Here is a 22,595-nt window from a genome sequence, read left to right as displayed (position 1 = left end):
ACCATAATTGATATCTCAGGGCTTTTCTAGACACACACACACACAGAGAAATTTTCAGTCTTACACCAAAAGATTACCTTCTGCTCCACGTCACACAGACCAACTCCGTATCTGATCCTGGGAAACGACAGCGCTTGTCTTGCATTCCAGAAAACATTTCGGAAAAAAGGGTTATTTATGTTTAAATATGCCAGAAGGGATGCGAAGCAAAGGGCTGCTCAAAAGAATGGTTTTAATCAAGAGGAGAAGCCACTGTGTGTAGAAAGAGGAGAGATGTCTAACTGCCTAACTGTTCTCTTGTCTTCGTTTTGTCTGTGCGTTCTGGAGGCAAGCAGGGAGGAAGTGGGCTCCAAGGAGCAGGAAGTCTCCCGTTGAGCCAATCAGGGCACAGGAGGAGATGCTCTGAAAAACACCAGGAATTTCCTATTCTAACTATGCTGAAATGCACATCTCCTCCGGTGCCCCCTGCAGGATATTCTTGATATCCTTTGGAATCATGCACACAATGGATCTTGCAGATTCCAAAAATGCAGTTGTTTCCTTTGTTATATTTTTTTAAATTATCATCATCGTAATTTATTATGTAAAACATTTTAATGCTATCTTTCCACCCAGCCCGGGAACCTAGGTGGCCAACATAAAGACACGAGAAGACGAACCATGAAAACGAACATTTGGAACTATATAATCATTCAAGAGGATCATGGAAAGGAACAACACCAAAATCAGGCAGGGCAACCGATGACACATTATTCTATACTAGACTGTACTACCATCTCACCAATGATTTCCCCCCATCATGGAAAGACACACTAGAAAGAACTTGTTCCATTAGCTTAAGGCTGTCTGTACAGTCTCCAAGGGTCAACTCCGGTGTCTGTCCAGTTGAGGAAACTCTGCATGTGGGGTTAAGAATATACATCTTTGCCATAAATTCCTAAAACAGGGGTAGTCAAACTGTGGCCCAGAGGTTGTGTACGACATTTCAAAGAAACAGGCCCTGAAATATTTGAATTTTGCTGCTACAAGGATCCCTAGAAATGTACCGCTTTCATCCCCAAACAGAATATGATTATATCTGTAATAGTTCACATCAAACCTTCTGAGCGAGAGATTCTTTGTGACATGAAATCAGATCTCTTTCCATGCTGGTTCGGTCCTGGATCAAACCGCAAACTCAGAATTTAGTCTTCTTGTCAGCAAAGAGAAATCTTCTGGGTTTCTCATTCTGTTGGGGAGATTAAAAAAATAAGTTAAGTCAAATAAACCTATTTTGGGACACTTGAAGATGGCTAGTGACCAACACTTTGGGGGGCAATTTCGAGGGAGCTGGGATAGATTGTTGTTTTTATTCTACATCTCGTCTTTCTTTTTTAAAATCCAAGTAGAAGAACACATCCCCAACTGCATTCGGGAAAGAGCGGGATTCACCCTGAATGGTTTTGCTAAAGGAACAATAAAAATAAATAGAATAGAAATTGAAAAAAAACAACAACAACACTGAGATTGATCATGGAAGGAACCAAGATAAAGCCTGAATTCATGATCTCAGTGTATAGAAAAGTTTTCATGAGCCTTTTTTAACAGAGGAAAAGATGAAGAGTTGGTATTTATATGCCCTGCTTTTCACTAGCTGAAGGAGTCTAAAACTGACTCACAATCGCCTTCCCTTGCTCTCCCCACAACAGGCACCCTGTGAAATAGGTGGGGCTGAGAGAGCCTTGACATTACCGCTCTGGGAGAACTGCATTATCAGGACTGTGACTGGCCCAAGGCCATCCAGCCGGCAATAACTCGGCTTATCAGGTTAGAAGCCACTGCTCTTAACCGCCACACCGAGCGTGAGTTGGGCTTGGAATATTCATGAAATACAATCGACCCAAATCTGCCAACGGCAAGTCCAGGGTGGTGACACAGAAGCAAGCCACGGCTAACACATCTCTGCTCGCCTGCCCAGAACGCGAATGGCAGGCCCCCGAGGAAGCCCAGGGTGGCTACACAGAGGCAAACCCCCTCTGCTTATCTCTACCCTGGGAATCCACCTGGGTCACCCCAGGTGCCGTTGGGTGTCTCTTTCCTCCCACATATTTAATACCGGCTAGAAAACGGAAAGCTCTCTTCTGGCCACTTGTGAGATATAAACATTCCTTGCAGCACCAGGACATATTTTTTTGGGACAGCAATTCTTTCCCCCTCCCTCCCCCCGGAACCTACATTCCCCTTCTCTACCAGGGGCTGGATGTTCACGGATACCTTTTGACTCGGCTTCGCCTCTGTGCCTCTCCCGGGGACGAAGGATATTTTCTCGTAGGTGCTGTCCCCGGGGCCCACGTGCCTTGCCGAAGAGCTTTTGGCCAAATGCATGGGGATCTTTTCGTACGTGTTCTCGGAATAGCTCTGCGTCCTGGCAGAGCGGCTGCTCTTGGTGCCGGCTTGCTCGTGGTCCTCTCTGGCCTTCAGCGCGGAAGATTCTGGAAGGCCTTCCGAGTCCCGTCCGTGGATCTTGTGCCGAGGCCACTCGAAAGGAATCCTCTCGTACGGGTCGTCGCTGACACAGGCGGGGGGTTTCTGCGTCCTGAGCTTATGGACCTGACCGTACAGGGTCTCCCGGGGGGGATCGGAGGAAGCCCCAGAGGGGGACGGTATCTGATGCCGTTCACCAGATGATGGAGAGGCCGAACGTGGCGTTTCCTGCAGTCCTTGGGACTTGGTGGGAGTCTTCGGCTTATCGGGGAGTTTTGGGGATAACTTGGGAGGAGTTGACGTTGGAGAATTGCGGCCGGACTTTTTCGGCATGGTGAGAGGAGAAGGTTGAGTGCTCCGGGACTCCGGTGGCGTCAAAGAGCTCTTGGGTTGGTCCGCACCAATTTCAGAATATATCGTGCCTGGACGGCCAGCCTCCGCAGGTCTTCTGCCGCAGAATTTATCAGATGGCTTAAGATGGGGGTTCCCTTGGCCAGGATCTTCTAGATCTGAGAAGGATTGATCCGCGTCTGCCGATTCCTCCACGCGCTCTTCCTTCAGGTGCTTCAGCGCAGTGTAAATAGTTGTTTTGTTCTCCTCAGGATATTCTGCCCTTAGCAAGCTGCTCCTGTCTGGGATGGGTGGGCTGGCATCAGGTTCCTAAAACGGTAGAGGAAGAAAGAGAGATGAATGGTCCCCCGGGGCACAGCAACCTTCAAAAACGGAAAGATGGTCTCTTTGAAGATCGAGGTCAGACTCTGTGGCATTGCACCCCACTGAGATCCCTGTCCTCAGGGATACCAGGCTCTACCCCAAATCTCCAGCAGTTTCCCAACCTGAATCCGACACACCATACCCCTTTCATCCCCTGCTGGAAGCCCTCCTAGTTTGTCCAGCCAAAATTAGTTAATCTGCGTTCTTGTCTTCTATGTGTCACAAGAGTTTATTTGGGGAAGCATACGGAGGGAGCAGCTCGTGTGGGGCAGTGGGGGAGAGTGTCAGATTAGTATCTGAGAGACCCGGGTTCGAATCCCCACTTGTCTTTAGAACTCACGTCTCCTGGGGGAGACTCCAGGCTCCAGCTTTGCCCCTCCTTCGACAAGGTCTTTTGCTGTTCTTGAAGCTTCCGCCTAGACTTGGCAGACTGCTGGCCAGGAGCGGCCTTCCCTGCAGGGCTGGCGGTGGGAGAACTGCCGGATCCTTGCCTGACCAGTTCCGGATTTGGCTCCGCGGGCGTTCGCGGCTCCAGGGAAATTTCGTCGTATATGTTTTTTTCTTCCGGCTACGGCGACAGAAGGGAGGGATCGAAGAAGATATAGAAAGAGCTAATATTAGTTATTGTCTGGGGTAGCCAGAAGATCCAAAAGACTGTTTGGCAGCCATTGGCTTAGGACAGGGGTAGTCAAACTGCGGCCCTCCAGATGTCCATGAACTACAATTCCCAGAAGCCCCTGCCAGCATTCGCTGGCAGGGGCTTCTGGGAATTGTAGTCCATGGACATCTGGAGGGCCGCAGTTTGACTACCCCTGGCTTAGGGGATGGGGAACCAGGAGATTTTCCTAATCGTGACCCACCTTTGAACAGGCCACAGTAAGAGTCTCCCCGAACGGCTCGATCTCAGACACCTGGTAGTATCTGACCAATTCGGCGAGGCTCTCGTGGCTCTGGGTGTCTCCCGAAACGACATAACGCCCGTTCTTTTGGCAGCTGATGACAAAATGGCGGCACCGATCCTTCCCTCTGTAACCAAGACACGGCCCAGTTCACGACGACGGAGAAAGAAACATGGACCGATTTACGGATGTGACCCAAGCGACCCAGGGGCCTGTGGAAGTGGAGGTTCTGCCTGATTTAATCAGATCTCGGAAGCTAAGTAGGGCCAGTCCTGGCTAGCATTTGGATGGGGGACCCCCAAGGCACACTTGGGTTATGATGCAGAGGCGGGCCGTGGAAAACCGCCTCCCTACACCTCTTGCCTGGCTGCCAGACAATCCTAAGATCTCCAGGCTAAGCTACAAATGCCATAAGATCCTCATCCTAGACTCCAAGAAGCTACTGAAATCTTGGCGTTAGAGCCCAAAGATGTGACAAGTAATGCAAATAAGCTGTTCGCAAAACCCACAACTGTTTAATGGAAATCTGGCTCCCTGGTCATTCACCGGCGAACAGACCGCGAGGCAAACTGTTGTTTAAACAGGGCAAAATGCCCGGTCCCAAATGCATCAGTCACAGGAACGTGAGCATCGCGCTTTCAAGGGAGATGTGACCGAGTTCCCCAGCTGCGATGGAGTGGATTGAAAATGGAAATGTTTTTAGGAGGGTCGCCCGATAGGCCTGCATGCTCGTTCTGCCTACTTGGCTACCCGTTTCCTATCTTTATGTTTCCTGGGTGCCCCTCTGCCGGACGATAAATAAATAAAGGAAGAACGATCCCCAGTCTTCAGTTCTAGCATCAAGTCTTGTTCATCCCTTGAGGGAAAAGGATCCTGTGCTCTTCAAAGTTTGACGGCGGTACGGAGACATAACAAGGTGATAAAATAAAACGGAATAATTCCCCGCTTTCCGAGAACACCACGCTGTCAAACTTTCTTCGCCCAATTTAAGTGGTGCCAGAATACTAACCTTTTGGCAGAGAAGCAGCGCGAATTCATGGCTCAAAACGGGAGCCAGATTGGGCTATGGAGGGTGAGGCTAGAGGGCCTTGAGGGCCAGGATGACCCAGGCTGCCCGATCTCGTCAGATGCGGCCCGCCAAGGTTAGTCCTTGGGTGGGAGACCCCGCAAGGGCAGCTTCACAGCGCTGTCCAGTGAGAAAGAGTGAGAAAGAGAGGGAGCGGCAACCCCATCCTAAGTACAGGGAAGCTGAAGGCCTTTTTTGCATCCGGCCGCAGCAGAGCTCCGGCCGCCCTCTGATGATTAACCAGCCCGACTTTGCATGAAGTTTTCTCGCCTTCGTCATTTGTGGCGTCCTCGGGCAGGTCTGGCCGGGGTCTGCTTTCGCAGGGGAGCGCCCCCTCCCCCAGACAATTGCCCCGTTGGGCCGAGAGGAAAGGCCGATCCGGAATCCGAAGGCTTACCTGTAGGAGAGAATGTAGCCAAACGCTCTTCCGCGGAGTCTGATGAGGAAGCAGCCGAGGGCTTTGTCGTTCAGGAGCTCTTCCGTCTGCCTGTGAAAAGAGAGGGGATTCCAGGATTTGACACCACCTGCAGCTGCCTTCTCCTAAACCAGACCAATGGTCCATCAGGGGGTCAGAATTATTTCAGAATTTCAGGCTGAGGCCTTTCCCATCCCCTCCTTCCTGGTCCTTTCAACTGGAGGTGGTGGGGATTGAACCTGGGACCTTCTGCCTGCCAGACCCTGCTCAGCTTCTGAGCTCTGAGAATTCTAGAGCACCTGACTCTCGCCCCCCTCTCCCGATCCAAAGAGGGCTTCTCCTCTCCTCTGTTCGATCTTCCCAACAACCTTGCAGGGTAGGGGAGGCTGAGCCCGCCTGACTAGCCCAAGGCCACCCCTGGGGCAGAGCAGAGATGAAAAGCTGGGTATCCCAGATGCCACTCCAACACTAGCGCTCTGCTTGGATCAAGAGGGATCAAGTCCCTCTTCCTGAACAGGTAGAAAATAAGCTAAGCCACCCTAGTTCCTTCAAGATCTTGCCTCTCGGATACAGACCAGCTTACTTCCTCGTAATGAATCCGTGAAACCAGCCGGGTAAAGAGCCGTCCTGGCTTAGGAGGGGCTCTTGAACGTCCAGGAACCATCTCAGCACCAGGTCCTTCAGCATCTCCGGCGGGGGCCTTTCAGTTCCTAAATCAGGCTCTCTTCCTGCAGAGCCCTGCTGCCGTTCCTCTTCCATCCCATCCTCCAGCGAAAACGGAGAGGTTTTCCAGGAGGGAGAAACAAAACGGCAGGTGCTATTTATTCCCCTCGAGAAGACTCATTTGTTTATTAGGAAGAGCCATAAATCAGAGTTTTTCAAAGTTTCCCCCGGGCTGACAAATTTGGGGAAGTGACCTCTTTTTGGCTGAAATAAGGAGCAGAGTCGTAAATATTTACTAATCCAGATCTGGCCGCGATGAGGCCCATGTGGAAATGTAGTGAATACCCTGAACGTGGATACAATCCTTTCTGATTATGGGGGACACGTGAAATGCGGCAATCAGAGAGTTTGTTTTGACACTTCTCTGCTTGCTCTCATATTTGGATAGCAGGAAGGGACAGAAGAATGACTCAGCATTGGCAGATGTATGCCTGATAGGGAAGTTATCCAACCAGCTAATGCCCCACACCGAACAGGAAGATCTCAGTACAGTATGACGTAGTGTTTAAGACTCTGATCTGGAGAACTGAGATTGATTCCCCAGTCCTTCTCCACATGCAGCCATCTGGGAGACCCTGGCCAAGTCACAGTTCTCTCAGAGCTCTCTCAGCCTCACCTATCTCACAGGGTGTCTGCTGTGGGGAGAGGAAGGGAAAGGCAATTGTAAGATGCTTTGAGACTCCTTTGAGTGGAGAAAAGCATGGTATAAAGCCAGCTATTCTAAAGGTGGATTTTGGATGGGACAGATGACAAACAGCACACACAGTATCATGAAGGCACAGAAGTGACCCTGCGCTCGGCTTCATGACATCACTCTGCGTCTTATTTTTCGCTCCTAAATGGAAACAAGTCCTGTCCGCATTTGAATGGATCCCGTTTGATATTTCCATAGTGCAAAAGAGCTTTTGTTTGTCTTCCCTTCATTTGCAAACCGTTAAAAAAAAAAAAAGGACACCACACAGAAGAACAAGCCAGGCAGGTGGATTCTTCCCCCCCCCCATCTGCCAATCATTCCTTTGTGTCATATTAGACCAGCAGGGTTCTGCAACACGGCGCCCACAGGCATGACAGCATCTACCAACACCTGGTGCCCACCAAGTAGTTTTAGAAAGTGGGTGGGGCCAGACGGGGCAAATCGTAGATGCAGGATGGGGTGGTTCAGAGAAAGATGAATAAAGGCAAAATCATCATTCAGGATTACTTGGGGGGGGGGAATGCAACTCCATAGACCCTCAAGAGCTGCTGCCTGTCTGAGTGGACAATATTGCCCTTGATAGACTCGGTCTACGACAGCCGCACGATGGAATCATAGGCAAATCAGTCACATCACCCTCTCGCGGGGATTTCCAGAGGAAAAATGCAAATCGCTCTCTGCTTCGACACAGTATAGATTTCAAAACAACCCCAGTGGGAAATATGTAAACTTTCAGGACCGAGTTTGGCCTCCTTGTTATTGAACTGCCTCCAACTTGGCTGTCGATCACGTCGGACACTCGATGGCCCTTGTTTGAAGGGCTGGCCCTGTTCAGCATTGAAGATCTGAGGAGATCAGGCCAGCCTGGGCTGTCCAGGTCAAGGCAAGAGACGAATAAAGGGGGGTTGCCATTGCCTGCCTCTATCTATGTAGCAAACCGGGTCTTTCTAGATCCCGGTACTAACCAGGGCTGACTCTGAAATGCGTGCGTCCGACTTTTTTGCACGCGGCTTAGAAATGACAATGCAAATTTTGCATTTCAGCACCTTTTGAATTGACTTGCCCTTGTTTGGCAGCCAAAGCAGACAAAGGCCGGCTCTCCTCTGCCATCTAGTGACAGGCCGGGGTATGACACAAGCCCCGGAATTAGAAAGGGGAGGGGGTGTTTGCCAAATAACCTTTTTTCTCAGTGGAAGAAAGATAAACTCCCCTGAGCCGAGTGAGGAAAGGTGAACTTCCAACCCAAATGCCAATCACGCAGTCTGCTCAGATTGTCAGCAGCTCTCTGGGGTCTCAGGCAGAGGTCTTTATATTGCCTGCAACTTGTTTGTTTAACTGGGGATGCCGGGGATTGATCTTCTGCATGCCATGCAAAGGCTCTGCCCCTGAGCCAGGGTCCCAGATCAAGGCCTTCCCCATCTCCTCCTGCCTGGTCCTTTCACTGGAGATGCCGGGGATTGAACCGGGGACCTTCTGCCTGCCAAGCAGAGGCTCTGCCCCTGAGCCAGGGTCCCAGATCAAGGCCTTCCCCATCTCCTCCTGCCTGGTCCTTTAACTGGAGATGTCGGGGATTGAACCGGGGACCTTCTGCCTGCCAAGCAGAGGCTCTGCCCCTGAGCCAGGGTCCCAGATCAAGGCCTTCCCCGTCCCCTCCTGCCTGGTCCTTATTACTGGAGATGCCGGGGATTGAACCTGGGACCTTCTGCAGGCCAAGCAGAGGCTCTAACCACAGAACTACAGCCCCTCCGCATGAGCGATTGTGCCCTGAAGTTAAACTGGCTTCAAGAACAGTCTCTTGCTTATGGGCAGGGTGGGGAGATAAATATAATTTATAAATATCTCTTCCTTCCTGCAAACTGCTTCCTCTTTCTTCTGCTTTCTTCTGCGTGTCGTGGTTACAGAGTGGCAGCTCCTTCGGGCAGGGAAAGGCAAGAACTAAAAACCCAGCTCTCCTTCTCCCTGAGTCACTTGGAGCATGGAAAGGAAAAGAGAAGTTAGCAGAAGGACCCTTTGCTTTGACATGATGGTTGTCCTGTTGACCCTCGCTTTCTCAAGAGAGACGGCAGGTAGGTGTCCTTCTAGGACCCCTCCCTTCTACCCCGGGGCAGTTAGGATGCCGTGAAATGCTAGCGGCGGGTAACTTTCATGTCCCTGTGGATGAGGCCTCTGATCCATGACAGCTTTGGTCTACCATTCATTTGCTCAAGGAACTCCATGTAGCTTCTTGGCGTAGTGCCTACCCACTTGGTGTAGTGGTTAAGAGCAGCAGCCTCTAAGCTGGAGAACCAGGTCCAATTCCTCCTTCTTCCGCAAACGGCCAAGGTTGGGCCAATCCCTGTTCTCTCAGAGCTCTCTCAGCCCCACCTCCCTCGCAAGGTGGCTGTTGTGGGGAAAGGAAGGGAAGGCGATTGCCAGCTGCCTGGAGATTCCTTTGGGTAGTGAAACGCTTGCGTCCAGGGACACCTTGAAGGCCAACCAAGTTTCATTCAAGCTATAGGCTTTGGTGCACAAGCACACTTCATCAGATATAGCGTTCAGGAACAGGAAAGCTTATACCTTACCGTTGCTGGCCTTCTGAATCTATACTTGCGGAAAGTGGAGTCTCAGTCTCTGAATTTCAGGGGCCAGGGGGAATCCCATGCGGAGAGCTTGAAGCTGGGGTTGATGTCATTCATTCCCGGTTGCTTTTCCTCAGGGGCTACCTTCTTCTACCAATACGATCGAAATGGAAGCCACGTGCTCAACTGTAGCCAATCCGCTACTCATTACGTCTGGTACAAAGGCAAGGACTCATCCCTGCAGGAATTCGAAGAGATGGGTGGAAATCAAACGGCGAAGACTTCATGTGTAGAAGTTCCTTCTTCCCACTGCACCGGAAGGACCTTGAGCATACCTGAGGGCGGAATATTTGCATGCGCACCTTGGACCAAGAACCCCGTGAATCCCCTTTTCAACAACAGCACTCACTGCAGCAATTTCGACTTCTTCGTTGTCGCCGTCGGAAGCCGTCCAGAAAGTGAGACATGGACTTATGGGGCAGAGTTGCCAACTCCAGGTTGTGACATTCCTGGAAATGGGAGGGTAGAGTCTGAGAAGGGAGCCGTTTGGGGTGGAGAGGGCCCTCGGACGGATGCGCTGCTACAGAGTCCGAAAAGCAGACCTTCTCTCCGAGGGGATGCATCTCTGTCAGCTGGAGGCCGGTTGAGGTTCCTGGAGACCCCCAGGTCCCACCTGGAGTCTGGCAACCCTAGATCTCCCTTTAGGGAACCTGAGCAGCGTCTCAAGGGCTGGGGAGATCCAAGGTTGAATTCACTGCTGCAGGAAGAGCCGATGGCTACAAGCAGAGAGAGCTCCGAGAGGGGACTGGAGAAATATGTGGAGCGGAAGTCCCTCCATGGCTGTTAGCCACAAGGTCTAGGTGAAACAGGGTGCTTGTGGGGCCACAGAGGGAGGCTCTCTGGAGTTCTGGCACTCCTGATGGCTCCTGGGTATGGGCCATTGTGGGGCAGAGTCTTGGACTGGATGGGCCACTGGCCTGACCCAGCAGGGCTTCTCTGATGAAATGCCTTGGGGGTCGACCATCTCTAAACCCTAACCAAGGCTGCTTAGTTTCTGAGGTCTCACGGCCTTATTTGTAGTGAGGTCGAGGTCCCTCCAGAAATAAGAGCGGAGTTTGGCCTGTTCCTCATCCGCCTGCAAGAGAGACGGAGTCACAATCTCCTGGGCTTACTTTGTTTTGCCTTGCAGAAGAGAAGGCCTTTGGGAAGACCTCGGATCTGTCCAAATCTGTTCAGAACGTCTCGGAAAAGGACTCTTTCAACCTGACTTGTGAATTAGAAATCACGCCCAGTAACACACAGTTGGCCCTGTATTGGTTTAAGGAAACCACCCCAAGCAGGTGTCTTTTTTCAGCTGCCGATGAAGGGAATTTCGCCAGAAATTTTTCGGAGGATGTCAACTGCTGCGTGGACGCTGCCGTCAAACAGAGGCGAACTGATCGCACCTATGTCCGCGACCGACGTCTGCACCACCACCTGACCATCGCCAACGCCAGTTCTTCCGACAGCGGGACGTATTTGTGCGTGGTCGCCATCTGGACAAGTACATACGAGTGGAAGATCGCCCGTAACGTGTCTGTGGAAGTCAAGAACTCCACGTCATCGCGTGAAAGAGCCGATGAGGAAGATGTCTGTGAGTAGCCGGTGTGGTGTTGGGGTTCAACAGCGGCGGCTTCTGATCTGGGGTTTGATTCCCCAACTCCACACAAAGCCAGCTGGGTGACCTTGGGCCAGTCACAGTTTTTATCCTGCTGTGCTTGCAGAGCAGTTCTTTCTGAGCTCCCTCGGCCTTACCTACCTCACAGGGTGTCTGCTGTGGGGAGAGGAAGGGAAAGGGGTTTGTAGGCCACTTTGGAACGCCTTCAAGCCATGAAAAGTGTGGTATAAATACCGAGATCTTCTGTATTAGTTTTGGAGGACAGAATGGTCCAGTTTCCTCCTTGTTTCCCCTTTTGTGGGCTTTGTGCCTGTTCTTGGCCTCTGGCATGCATCTTCCGCTGTACATTCCTCTCCCATAGCGTTGCCAACTTCCTGCTGAGGCCTGGAGATCTCACAGGATTCCAACTGATTTCCTGGAGTCAGAGATCAGATCCCCTGGGAAAAAATGGCTGTTCTCTGGCTTGAAACTCCACCGAGGTCTCTCCCCTTCCCAAATCCTGCCTTCCCCCAGACTCTACCCGTCTCCAGAAATGTGCCAACTTTGGCAGTGCTGCCGTTCTAGTTAGGGCTCACTCCCCCCCCCTCCACCGCCCCATCTGGCTCCAGGGCGTCACAAAGGAGAAGAGAAACCAAAAAGGTGCTTTTTGACGCTGAGAGAAATTTGCAATCACCTTTTGTTTCAATCCTAGTTTTCTCACTGTCATTCTCTGCTCAGGCCATCATTAAAACTACTGGTTCCACAAGTGGGGCTAGCCCTTTCCTCCAGGGGAATGGATCTCTGCAGTCTGGAGAGGAGCTAGAACTCTGAGGGATCCCTGGCAGGTCCCACCCGGAGGTTGGCATCCCTATCAGCAGGGTCCACGGCACCAAAGTCCCCCCTCCCAAGCATCCCTTCCCTCCAGGGGAACTTGCCTCTGTAGTCTGGGGAGGAGATGTCATTCCAGGGGATCCCCAGGTCCCGCCCGGAGGCTGGCATCCCTATCAGCAAGGAGCAATCTGAAACTGGAAAAATGGCCATTAAAATGTTCATAAAATACTCATTAGGTTCCCCATGCAAAGACGGCTAACAGATTATGAGCGGTCTTTGGCCATGGTGCAGACCTGTTTTGAAATGGGGCAAAACGCCAGGTCCCGAATGCCACTGCGGTTTCTCCCACCAAACTGTTTCCCCTCTGCCACAAGCACGTGAGCCTCACGCTCTCCGGGGAGATGTGGCAGAGCGCTTTGGACTCTCCCCAGCTGCGATTGAGTAGACTGAAGATTTAGGGATTACTATTTTGTGGGATTGCCCAATCTGTCTGCATAACTTACCTGGCTACCTATTTTATATTATTAGCTGCTTCCTGTGTGGCCCCCCCCCCGCCCCCCGCCGTACGATCAATTAAACGGTGTTCACAAATAGTCTGAAAACTTTTCTGCCCACTGATATAATACTATTTCTGATTGCCTGTCAGCTTACAGCCTTACGAATGAGTCTCAGATCTCCCTGGCCGTGATTGGAGGCCTTATCCTCATCGGTGGCATAATAGGGGTTCTGTACTGGAAGAAGAAGGCGAAAGGTAATGAAAGAAGAGCAAAGGCAAGCGAAAATATGTTATAATACGTAGAGTCTGTTGAAATACAGGAAGTTCATGCTCATGTCATCTGTTACAGGAAATCCTGTGGAACTTTCAAGGTAAGGCTTTCGCTCTGCGGTAAAAACAACTCCTTTTCTTGTGGGTTTGCTTCCTGTCCCCCAGCTGGAAATGATTCTAAAGCCCTTTTCTGTTTTTATTTAGGGATCAGGTGGAAATGGAACTGGAAAAGGATGAATGTAAGTAAAATTCTTTGCATTCCTGCAGCGGACGCGACGGTTCACGTGAACGATAAGATCAATTAAGTCGATAAAGGAACGGCCGCGACAGATTGAGAAAGCCACGCAGGAGAGATTTCTTTGTGCGTATTTTGCAGGACGTGGCACAAATACGGACCTTTAAATTCAGTGGGGTTGGCATACGACTACCAATTGATCCCACCCGCCCTCAGATCAAAAGACTTTGTTGAGGGTTGTTTCCAAAATGCCTCTCGGCGTATAGAAAACGTGGGGACAGAACTATGAATCGCTTGGCGGAGGAATGAAGAACCCCTTTAGTTTATTTCCCCAATTTACCCCCAAAGAGCTGACTCTTAATGGTTGTATCCCCTCGCTCGCTGGTTTATTTTGATGTCAACCAGCAGGATTAAACCTCTGTCTTTGCTCTGCCTTCTAGGTTCCCCATACGCAGTCAGCAGCCGGAAAGATACAAACGGGAATGAAGCCATGTATTCGTCCGTGACGTTCCCCCCGGATTCAGTGGATGCCCAAAGAGCTTCTCAGCCCGGAGAGAAAGTGCAGACCATTTACGCTCTGCTGTCTAATTAGGGAAGCAAAGCCTTCCTCCATGCAGCCAGATTTGATCTTTCGAACCTGCCCATTTGTCCTCGGAGATGCCGGGGATTGAACCTGGGACCTTCTGCATGCCAAGCAGAGGCTCTGCCCCTGAGTCAGGGTCCCAGATCAAGGCCTTTCCCGTCCCCTCCTGCCTGGTCCTTTAACTGGAGATGCCGGGGACTGAACCTGGGACCTTCTGCATGCCAAGCAGAGGCTCTGCCCCTGAGTCAGGGTCCTGATCAAGGCCTTTCCCATCCCCTCCTGCCTGGTCCTTTAACTGGAGATGCCGGGGATTGAACCTGGGACCTTCTGCCTGCCAAGCAGAGGCTCTGCCCCTGAGCCAGGGTCCCAGATCAAGGCCTTCCCCATCCCCTCCTGCCTGGTCCTTTAACTGGAGATGCCGGGGATTGAACCTGGGACCTTCTGCAGCCCAAGCAGAGGCTCTACCATTGATCCAGGGTGCGAAATAAGATCTCCTGGATGCTGTTTAGTTCTAGATAAGCTAGTGATAAGGGAGTTCCTGGTAAGATGGTTAAAATAAGAAAGGCTTTACGGAAGCTCTTTCAACGAGAAAATAAATTCGGAATTTTGTTACGCATTTGCCTCTCATAGTCTTCGTGCTTAGCTGTCATTGGTACCCCCAGTGAAAATTGATGCACACCCGGGCAAAGGAACCACAAAAGGAAACTGGCTAGAATATCGATGCCCCACCTCTTTTTCCCCCTGCAAGAAGATCGGGGACAACACTAGGCGGGGCCTAGAACATGTTTGATGGGATAGAAATTTGCATTTATATCCCACTTTTCTCTACCCAAAAGAGTCTCAAAGCAGCTTACATTTGCCTTCCCTGTCTCTCATTACAACAGACATCCTGCGAGGCAGGTGGGGCTGAGAGAGCTCTGAGAGAACTGGGACAAGCCCAAGGTTATCCAGCAGGACTCGTGTGTCCCAAAACTGCCGATAATCACCTTCCATTGAAGGCCGAAAGGCAGGACATTGCCGTTCAGCTCTGGCTCCAGTGACAGCTAAAAGTCACCCGACATTCATGGAAGCAGGGAGGTTCACGCGAGCTTCTACTTAAGACCAGAGCACCTTCACCCGAGCTGTCTATCCCTGTATCTTTAACGTGATAGTTTTGTGAGTGTCCTGCATAGTGCAGGGGGTTGGACTAGATGACCCATGAGGTCCCCTCCAACTCTATGATTCTATGATTCTCTATGATCACCCGTCTTTACTGTGTTGGGTGACAGCCGATGAACGGCCTCCCGGAAACAGTTCTGACAAGCCGCTTCAGCGTTTCCATTAACCCTCTCCGAATGTTGTCACTTTTCATTATCTTTCCTTCCCTCAGCCGCTCGAAGGTAGCAAGGCTGAGCCCCAACAGGCGGCTGAGGCCGGGGACTGACCTGCAGAATATTCTGGAAGCTGTTCTTAATGGAGGGACAGGGCTGCTACTCTGTGATTATCTGACCGTTCTGTTAATGCATCTTTGCCCGTGGGAGCTCTCTGCTCAAGATTTTGCTGCAGCAAAAAGGACTCCCCGGCTTTCGAATCTACTTCGTTGCCATGGGAGATGTGCAAAGGTGTCCCTGTTGTGGGGGAGAAATCTCTCTTTTTAAGAGGCCCTGAACAAAACAGGTCAAATGCCTCCCCTTGAAGAAGTTGCTAGTAGGCCCGGGTGTTTATTATATGAATTTTATTTCTGAGCTTACCTAGAATAACCAGGCCCTGTGCATAAAAATACAATAAAGGATGTGGTCCGTGCCATTTTAACTTTATCATAAAGTGTATGAAATCCACCCCCCAAGCAGCCATTTTGTCCACACTGGCTCCCAATTCTAAGAGAGAGTCAAAGAGACTCAAAAGGCAAGCTTGTGAAAGGAAGTGATGTGAAAGAAAGGAAGCCATCCGGATGCCAGGAATAATGGTATGCCAGACGAGACTGATTTATCTACGCAGCTTGGCCCATAAACTGTGGCGATTTGGCTGAGATGAATCAATTAAAAAAAACAGTAATAATTAACCAGACATGTTGGCCTGTCTGTAGTAACAGGAAAGAACACTTGAAAGATGAACAAGATTTCCGGCAGCTTTGGTGAGATCTGCTCACTTCATCGGATACAGCTAGAATGAACCCGTTTGTCCTTATATATGAAATCACTTCACTCTCCAAGATCTAAAGAAAAATGGACTCATATTCTAGCAGTGGAGAAGAGCCAGAGTCCAGGAGCACCTCAAAGACTAACATGATTTGTGGCCAGGGAGGAGATTTTGTGAGTCACTGCTCATTTCTTGGGATACAAGTAGAAGGTGAAACCGTCTGTCTAAAATCACCCCGCTCTTCAAGCTATAAAGACAGATGGACTCATATTCCAGCAGTAGAAAAGAGACAAAGTCTAGGAGCACCTTGAAGATGGACAGAAATCAGGGCAGGGAAGGAGATTTCGTGAATCTCGGTTCCTTTCTTCAGATACAAGGGTGTCCACAAATGGCCTGGTTATTCTCCAGATGTCCCACAAGAGGGCAGCACAGAACCATGGATGCTTCCTTCGCCAGCTACAGGGGATGGGGCTGTAATTTGGGATCCCCAATGAAAACGTTACATGAGCATTTCTCACCCGGCCTTCGACCTTAAATGCCACATGGGATGAGGAGGGGGGTGTCTTAAGAACCTGACCTGGCCTGCCTCTGGATCTGTGCTGTCTTTCCCCCGAGTTGTTATGCACTACTTAGAAGCACGAAACATATATAAATGCAATTCTGTTCAGTTCTGACTACAATATTTCAAAGTACAGGATTCAAAAAGCCCACATTCTTGTCAAGGACACATTTCCTCTTTGGGCTTTGAGTGTCCTGAAGCTCCCTTCCTTTGAAGGGAGGAGTGCTGAAATAAATTGGACTTGCGACTCAGGAAATGGGTTCGGGATCAGAACTCTAGACTCATTTGTCAACCTATGAAGGCCGCGTTTCCAGACGCCACCGAAATTCCCCCTTGGGTGTTTTGACAGATCTATATCTCCTGCTGGATTGCGTTCTTAGCCTCGCGTAAAACGAAATCGGAATGACTCACGCTGGCGCATTCTGAGGCTTACCGCACTCCTCGTTTCATTCTGCCTTGAGAAATGATTCGGGATGAGGGGCTGAAGGCTTCCGATGGGGAAGAGGAGGATGCATTTTATCGGTGGCAGCGGTGGAAAGCGCGGACAGGCTGCAGCTCAATTGGGGTTTTCAGGGCAAGAGCTGAGGGCGGAAGAGGGAGGCAATAGTAAGATGGGTGGCCATAGCCTGGCTCTGCGTAGCAACCTGGGACTTCCTTGGGGGTCTCCTCTCCAAGTCCACACCAAGGATCTAGGTTTTTCCCATCCCCTCCTGCCTGGTCCTTTAACTGGAGGTGCCGGGGATTGAACCTGGGACCTTCTGCCTGCCAAGCAGAGGCTCTGCCCCTGAGCCAGGGTCCCAGATCAAGGCCTTCCCCATCCCCTCCTGCCTGGTCCTTTCACTGGAGATGCCGGGGATTGAACCTGGGACCTTCTGCCTGCCAAGCAGAGGCTCTGCCCCTGAGCCAGGGTCCCAGATCAAGGCCTTCCCCATCCCCTCCTGCCTGGTCCTTTAACTGGAGATGCCGGGGATTGAACCGGGGACCTTCTGCCTGCCAAGCAGAGGCTCTGCCCCTGAGCCAGGGTCCCAGATCAAGGCCTTCCCCATCCCCTCCTGCCTGGTCCTTTCACTGGAGATGCCGGGGATTGAACCTGGGACCTTCTGCCTGCCAAGCAGAGGCTCTGCCCCTGAGCCAGGGTCCCAGATCAAGGCCTTCCCCATCCCCTCCTGCCTGGTCCTTTCACTGGAGATGCCGGGGATTGAACCTGGGACCTTCTGCCTGCCAAGCAGAGGCTCTGCCCCTGAGCCAGGGTCCCAGATCAAGGCCTTCCCCATCCCCTCCTGCCTGGTCCTTCAACTGGAGATGCCGGGGATTGAACCGGGGACCTTCTGCCTGCCAAGCAGAGGCTCTGCCCCTGAGCCAGGGTCCCAGATCAAGGCCTTCCCCATCCCCTCCTGCCTGGTCCTTTAACTGGAGATGCCGGGGATTGAACCTGGGACCTTCTGCCTGCCAAGCAGAGGCTCTGCCCCTGAGCCAGGGTCCCAGATCAAGGCCTTCCCCATCCCCTCCTGCCTGGTCCTTTCACTGGAGATGCCGGGGATTGAACCTGGGACCTTCTGCCTGCCAAGCAGAGGCTCTGCCCCTGAGCCAGGGTCCCAGATCAAGGCCTTCCCCATCCCCTCCTGCCTGGTCCTTTAACTGGAGATGCTGGCAATTGAACCTGGGACCTCCTGCATGCCAAGTGGATGTTCCACCCTAGGACATGGCCCTTGCCCCTAAAATCTGTTGCAAATTGGATCCCTGATGTATCAAGGTCAGGGTGTTCTACTCTGACTGGGGAGCCCTCCATCACACAAATCCCAGTCTAGATCCAGGGCCTCACTTTGAATTGGCACCCTATTTTTTCTTAGGCGCATGGCCACCCTAAATTTGGCAGAATCAAATTGGGGGGGGGGGGGCACACTAGCCTCTCTGTAGCTGCAGAAACAAGCCAGAAACAAGATTTTGTCCGGTAATGGTCTCTTCTGCCGCACGTCCAGCTGGGTCCTTAATCAACTCTCCTCTTTGCATATCAATGATGTTATATTAATTAACTCAAGCGCCTTCCTTTGATCTAGGGGCTCTGGTTTTGACAGCCTGTCTAGCTTGTCCTGATTGAGAATGACATTTTTCGCAAGTATTTTTTCTTTTTTAAAGAATGGGACGGATTCAAAACCAGAAGAACTCCCCAAGTAGCAGTATGACATTCACAGGATAGGGATAGAGATTCAGCCTCTCCATTTGACAGGGAGGCGGGGGGGTCTAATGGCTCTGAAAGAGGTTGAGTTTGTCATTCTGGGGTGTAATTGCTTGTTTTTAATTAACTGGGTAATTTCTCCATCGTTTCACGCGAGAGGCTCCTTCCACGAAAAACAACTGGAAGGATAGAAATCCATCAGGGGCACAACAAGAGATGCTGAGAACATGAAGGTGACAACGGATGCAATTTTGGGATACGGAGGTGAGGAAACGTACAGAACTTTATATTTGTAAGTCGTTTGGGAACGCGGGGGTCCAAACGTCAGGACTGTTATGCTCGTTTGCAATATCGAAACGCTGGTGGAGAGCTCTCGATCGGTGAAAGGACCCTTTATCTGTGTGCAGAAGGTCCCTGGTTGGATTGGTGATCCAGTGGACAAAAAGAAGGCAGAGAAAGACTCAGACACTTGGAATGTCCTGGGAGTGGCAGGCTATAAGTCCAATAAATATAATAATAATAATAATAGATGCAAACTGGGTGAACCCCAAGGAGCCCTGCAATGACTGCTCAAAAGAGAGGAGGCTTAACGGAGACGTTCTGCCCCTGAAATGGTGAATATTTGAATGAAAAATTTCCATATTTTCTAGGTTAAGAGAAACTAGGAGTGCTCATTCAATATATCGAGGTTGATGACCTTGAACCATGTTAAGTTAATAAATAATCCCAAAGGAGTCCCCAAGCGACTTGCAAACTCCTTCCCCTTCCTCTTTCCACAACAGACACCGCTCTGTGCGGTAGGTGAAGCTGAGCGAGCTCTGTGAGAACTGCGACTGGCCCAAGGTCACCCAGCTGGCTGCATGTGGAGAAGTGGGGAATCGAACTCGGCTCTCCAGATTAGAGGCCGCCGCTCTTAACCACGACAACCAAGCATTAGCATCAGTGGGGTGCATTCAAGAGGATTTTTAAAGATATACACAGCAATATTTGTAAACAGCTAATTGACTGATGCCACCAGAAGTAAGATGCTGCTGGAAATAAATGTGGATTTCTTTTGGAAAGATTAGTAAAACACCAGAAGACTGAAAATGGTGTGAGGACAAAAATAAAACAGCAAGTTTGATTTACGCCAAAGAAGGAGAGAGATCGAGAGGGGGATGGGCAAGACGGAGTAGAAATTCGTAATCGTGTATTGCATTTTAATGCAATTCATGCGGTGTTTAAATTATGCCGTTAGCTGCCCCCAAGATACTGGTGAGGGGAGGGATATAAATCTAAATAATAGTAAAATAATAAGAATAATAAACACGTTTATCACCTGGCTCAGTTCAAAACAGGTGACCCGGTTAATGTTCATAACGTTCCCCCCTCCCCCTGAGGAATTCATTACTCGGGGATTGATGGTTTTCAAATGGCAAACTCATAGCTTGTTTTCCTCGCGTCAAGGTTCAGTGCGGTTTAGTGAACTGTAAAACATCCCACCTGTATAAATGAAAGATTCATAAGGGGTCTTTTCAGAAGACGGAGAGGCCGGCTTGCAAATGGGGACTTTGACAGCTGCTTGAAAGTAAGATCTATCCTTGTCAGATTGCAAGTGTATTTTCACGTTCCCGAGGTTATTACCGATCAAACAATGAGAAAACTGACAACATTTCATCGGGAGAATGGAGCTTCCCCCTTAACATGATAGGCAAAGTTTTCAGCCCCTTCCAAAAATGATCTGGAATGGCATGAGCGGTTAACCTCGGATAACTGTTGTCTGAACCAGCTTCCCTGGAAGATATGACAGCTTCAGAGAGTGGCCTTTATGGTATACCATAAAGTCTAGGAGAAACGGAAATCCTAGACTGTCCTCGCATCTGTATTAAGCTCCCTCCCTTCACCGGACTCTGCTCTCTCAAAGCTCTACCCCCCTCCCAATCTCCAGGATTCTCCGAACCCAGAGTTGGTAACTCTAGACCAGACAGATTGGAGGGTGGCTAACTGGGAGCTTGGAGTGGAAGACTGGTTAAAGAGTGGTGGGCTCAAATCTGGAGAATCTCCACATTCCGCCAGTTGGTTTGACCTTGGGCCAGTCCCAGTTCTCTTAGGGCTGTTCTCACAGAGTAGTTCTCTCAGAGCTTTCTCAGCCCCACCTACCTAACAGGGTATTTGTTGTAGGGAGAGGAAGGGAAAGGGGGTTGTATAGTGAAGAGAGGGGTATTAAAACCGAGTTCTTCTTCTAATTGAAGGGACAGACTTTAGAGATTGGTTAATCCTTCCCTCCCTGGCTGAAATCTCTCTATAGCACCACACCCTCCAGTGGCACTTCCCTTTCTGACATCCCCCCCCCCCACAGTTTTCTAATCAGGGTCACCACAAGCAGCCAGTGCGAATCTCGCAACAGGCTGTGCATCTTTTAACATAAACCTCGCTCCATTTGCAGGGCCAGCTGCTGCGGAATTTGCATTGACATACATATGCATGCCCTAAGAGACGCATGACGCACTCCAACCCGGGAGTAACCTTCACTCATTTTCAAAGGGAGCCATAATCCTCCGTGCGGGGCATTCCCGAGGGTTTAAAGCGCTTCCCCCGCAGCGTCACACTGATCCTATCAGCCCTGCGCAGTAGGCTGGGGCCGAAACAGGGTTGAGAAAAGACCTGCTGCAATTATTATCGTAATATATCGCCTGCTTTTACGGCCTCTCCTACACCTGGGAACCTAGTTTTGAGGTTGTTTATTGTCTACCTCTGGCCTTAGAGTAGCCGGCGCTGGACGTGCTCTTTGGTTCTGTAACCCTACGGTTGCTCACGGGCTGTTTTATGCTTTCTGACTGTTTTATATCTTGTAATCTGCTTCGAGGCCTCAGCGGGAGGGCCAGGCTATAAGCAAAGTCAATAATAAATAACAATAAAATAGTATTACAGATACAGGGTTATTGCAGAGAGAGAGAGAGAGAGAGAGAGAGAGAGAGAGAGAGAGAGAGAGAGAGAGAGAGAGGTGTTTGCTAAAGTCCTACAGTGACACTTTAGATTGAAAGAATGGACGCAGAAACCTGGGCTTGCCAACCTCCAGGTGGTGTCTGCAGAGACTTCCACCCCACTAGAATTACAACTGATCTCCCAATGAGGAGAATCAGACCCCCGGGGACAAAACAACTGCTTTGGAAGGTGTATTTATAGCATTATAACCCCACTGTGGTTCTTTCCCAACCAAACCCTCCCTTCTTCCATGCTCCATTCTCAAAAATCTCTAGGTTTTCCCCATCCCAGAGCTGGCAACCCTGCCACACCCCCTTCTTCCACAAGAGCTGGAACTAGAGCTATTTTTCAAACCCTACCCCCCTCACAAAAATACTGCAGCATTCTAGAGAGAGGAAGGAAAAAAAACCCCTTCCCTCTAGTACAGCATTCCCTCCCCTCTGCAAACACTGCCCAGCCTTGAAGCCTCGGTCCCAACTGGGAGAAACGCCATTGGTCCTTTGAAGGTCAGCTGACGGGAGGCTGAGTCAGCAGTTTGGCGGTGGAGGGAGATTAAGTGTCACCAGAGGCGCTCAAGAGAAGCATTTCACGTTCCCTCCACTGGAGGCTTAGCAGAGCCTTCCAAAAAAGACTCAGTCTACAACTGTTCAGGGTCTATTCAGGTTTGGCAGCGGGGAGGGGAGGATGGCTCGGAAAAGCACTTAAAAATTCGAGTCCAGCAGCAGCTTTAAGACCAACTGAGTATTATTCGGGGTATAAGCTTTCAGATGCATGCACACTTCGTCAGATGGAGCTCATACCTTGAATAAAGCGTGGCTGGGCTCGAACTTGGTTCTGCAGCGTCAGATCAACGGGGCTACACCCCTGGGAAAAGCATGGGCAATTTACTTTCTAGGATAGCTTAGCACAAAAAGTTCTCCAAAAAATAAGTTTTGCCTTTGTCCCATATTCCATCAGTTTATTTAGCCAGTCCATAATATCCCGCAGTGGCCAACCCATCAGGAGGTCAAGGGCGGGGGGGGGAGGACTTCAGAAGCCCTCCCGCTGTTGCCCCCCAAGCACCAAGAAGACAGCATCCCTGCCTTAATATGTCCTTGAACTTTTTCACCAAGCAGGTAATATCACACTAGAGAGCCCCTGAGCATGTGCAGAGAGTCTGCTGTCCCACAGATCCCAGGAAGCTCTGCTTCACAAT

At 50.5% G+C, this 22,595-nt stretch overlaps 3 protein-coding genes across 10 annotated transcripts in view; 1 reads left to right on the top strand and 2 right to left on the bottom strand.

Annotated features, from left to right (window-relative positions):
• The window catches only part of IDH3A (isocitrate dehydrogenase (NAD(+)) 3 catalytic subunit alpha), a 37,213-nt gene extending 27,540 nt beyond the window's left edge, over positions 1-9,673 (bottom strand). For 2 of the 4 annotated variants that reach the window (XR_013227510.1, XR_013227511.1), the window contains exons 1-6: positions 6,141-9,673; positions 5,540-5,629; positions 4,038-4,203; positions 3,518-3,745; positions 2,254-3,123; positions 1,100-1,228 (exon numbers count right to left, since the gene is read on the bottom strand). Coding sequence is in view for 2 of the 4 variants with exons in the window: in XM_077318358.1 (XP_077174473.1) it covers positions 1,100-1,147 (48 nt within the window). In the remaining 2 variants the exon portion in view is untranslated. Of the gene's footprint in view, positions 1-1,099; positions 1,229-2,253; positions 3,124-3,517; positions 3,746-4,037; positions 4,204-5,539; positions 5,630-6,140 lie in introns of those variants that run through there. The other 2 variants (XM_077318358.1, XM_077318356.1) reach the window with 2 other exon arrangements.
• THSD4 (thrombospondin type 1 domain containing 4) overlaps positions 5,540-22,595 on the bottom strand; it is a 301,669-nt gene continuing 284,613 nt past the window's right edge. For all 3 annotated transcript variants that reach the window (XR_013227501.1, XR_013227502.1, XR_013227503.1), the window contains one exon: positions 5,540-5,629. The gene's annotated coding sequence lies outside the window, so the exon portion shown is untranslated. The remainder of the gene's footprint in view (positions 5,630-22,595) is intronic.
• Positions 8,854-14,199, top strand: LOC143828117 (uncharacterized). 3 transcript variants are annotated; one of them, XR_013227513.1, is made up of 7 exons: positions 8,854-9,040; positions 9,670-9,990; positions 10,722-11,165; positions 12,646-12,750; positions 12,845-12,866; positions 12,970-13,126; positions 13,441-13,553. XR_013227513.1 is itself a non-coding variant. In XM_077318368.1 (7 exons), exons 1-7 carry the CDS (start codon positions 8,950-8,952, stop codon positions 13,590-13,592), a joined length of 1,005 nt encoding a protein of 334 aa, XP_077174483.1. In that variant the 5' UTR covers positions 8,854-8,949; the 3' UTR covers positions 13,593-14,199. The 3 variants fall into 3 exon arrangements, 2 of the variants coding, with proteins under 2 accessions (XP_077174483.1, XP_077174482.1); XM_077318368.1 differs by having other exon boundaries at positions 10,887-11,165; positions 12,970-13,004; positions 13,441-14,199; XM_077318367.1 differs by having other exon boundaries at positions 12,970-13,004; positions 13,441-14,199.

The sequence above is a fragment of the Paroedura picta genome, chromosome 18 (genome assembly GCF_049243985.1).
Source record: "Paroedura picta isolate Pp20150507F chromosome 18, Ppicta_v3.0, whole genome shotgun sequence".
Classification (NCBI taxonomy): Eukaryota; Metazoa; Chordata; class Lepidosauria; order Squamata; family Gekkonidae; genus Paroedura; species Paroedura picta.
The sequence above is the reverse complement of the archived record's forward strand: the minus strand, read 5'-3'. Positions and strand labels throughout refer to the sequence as shown.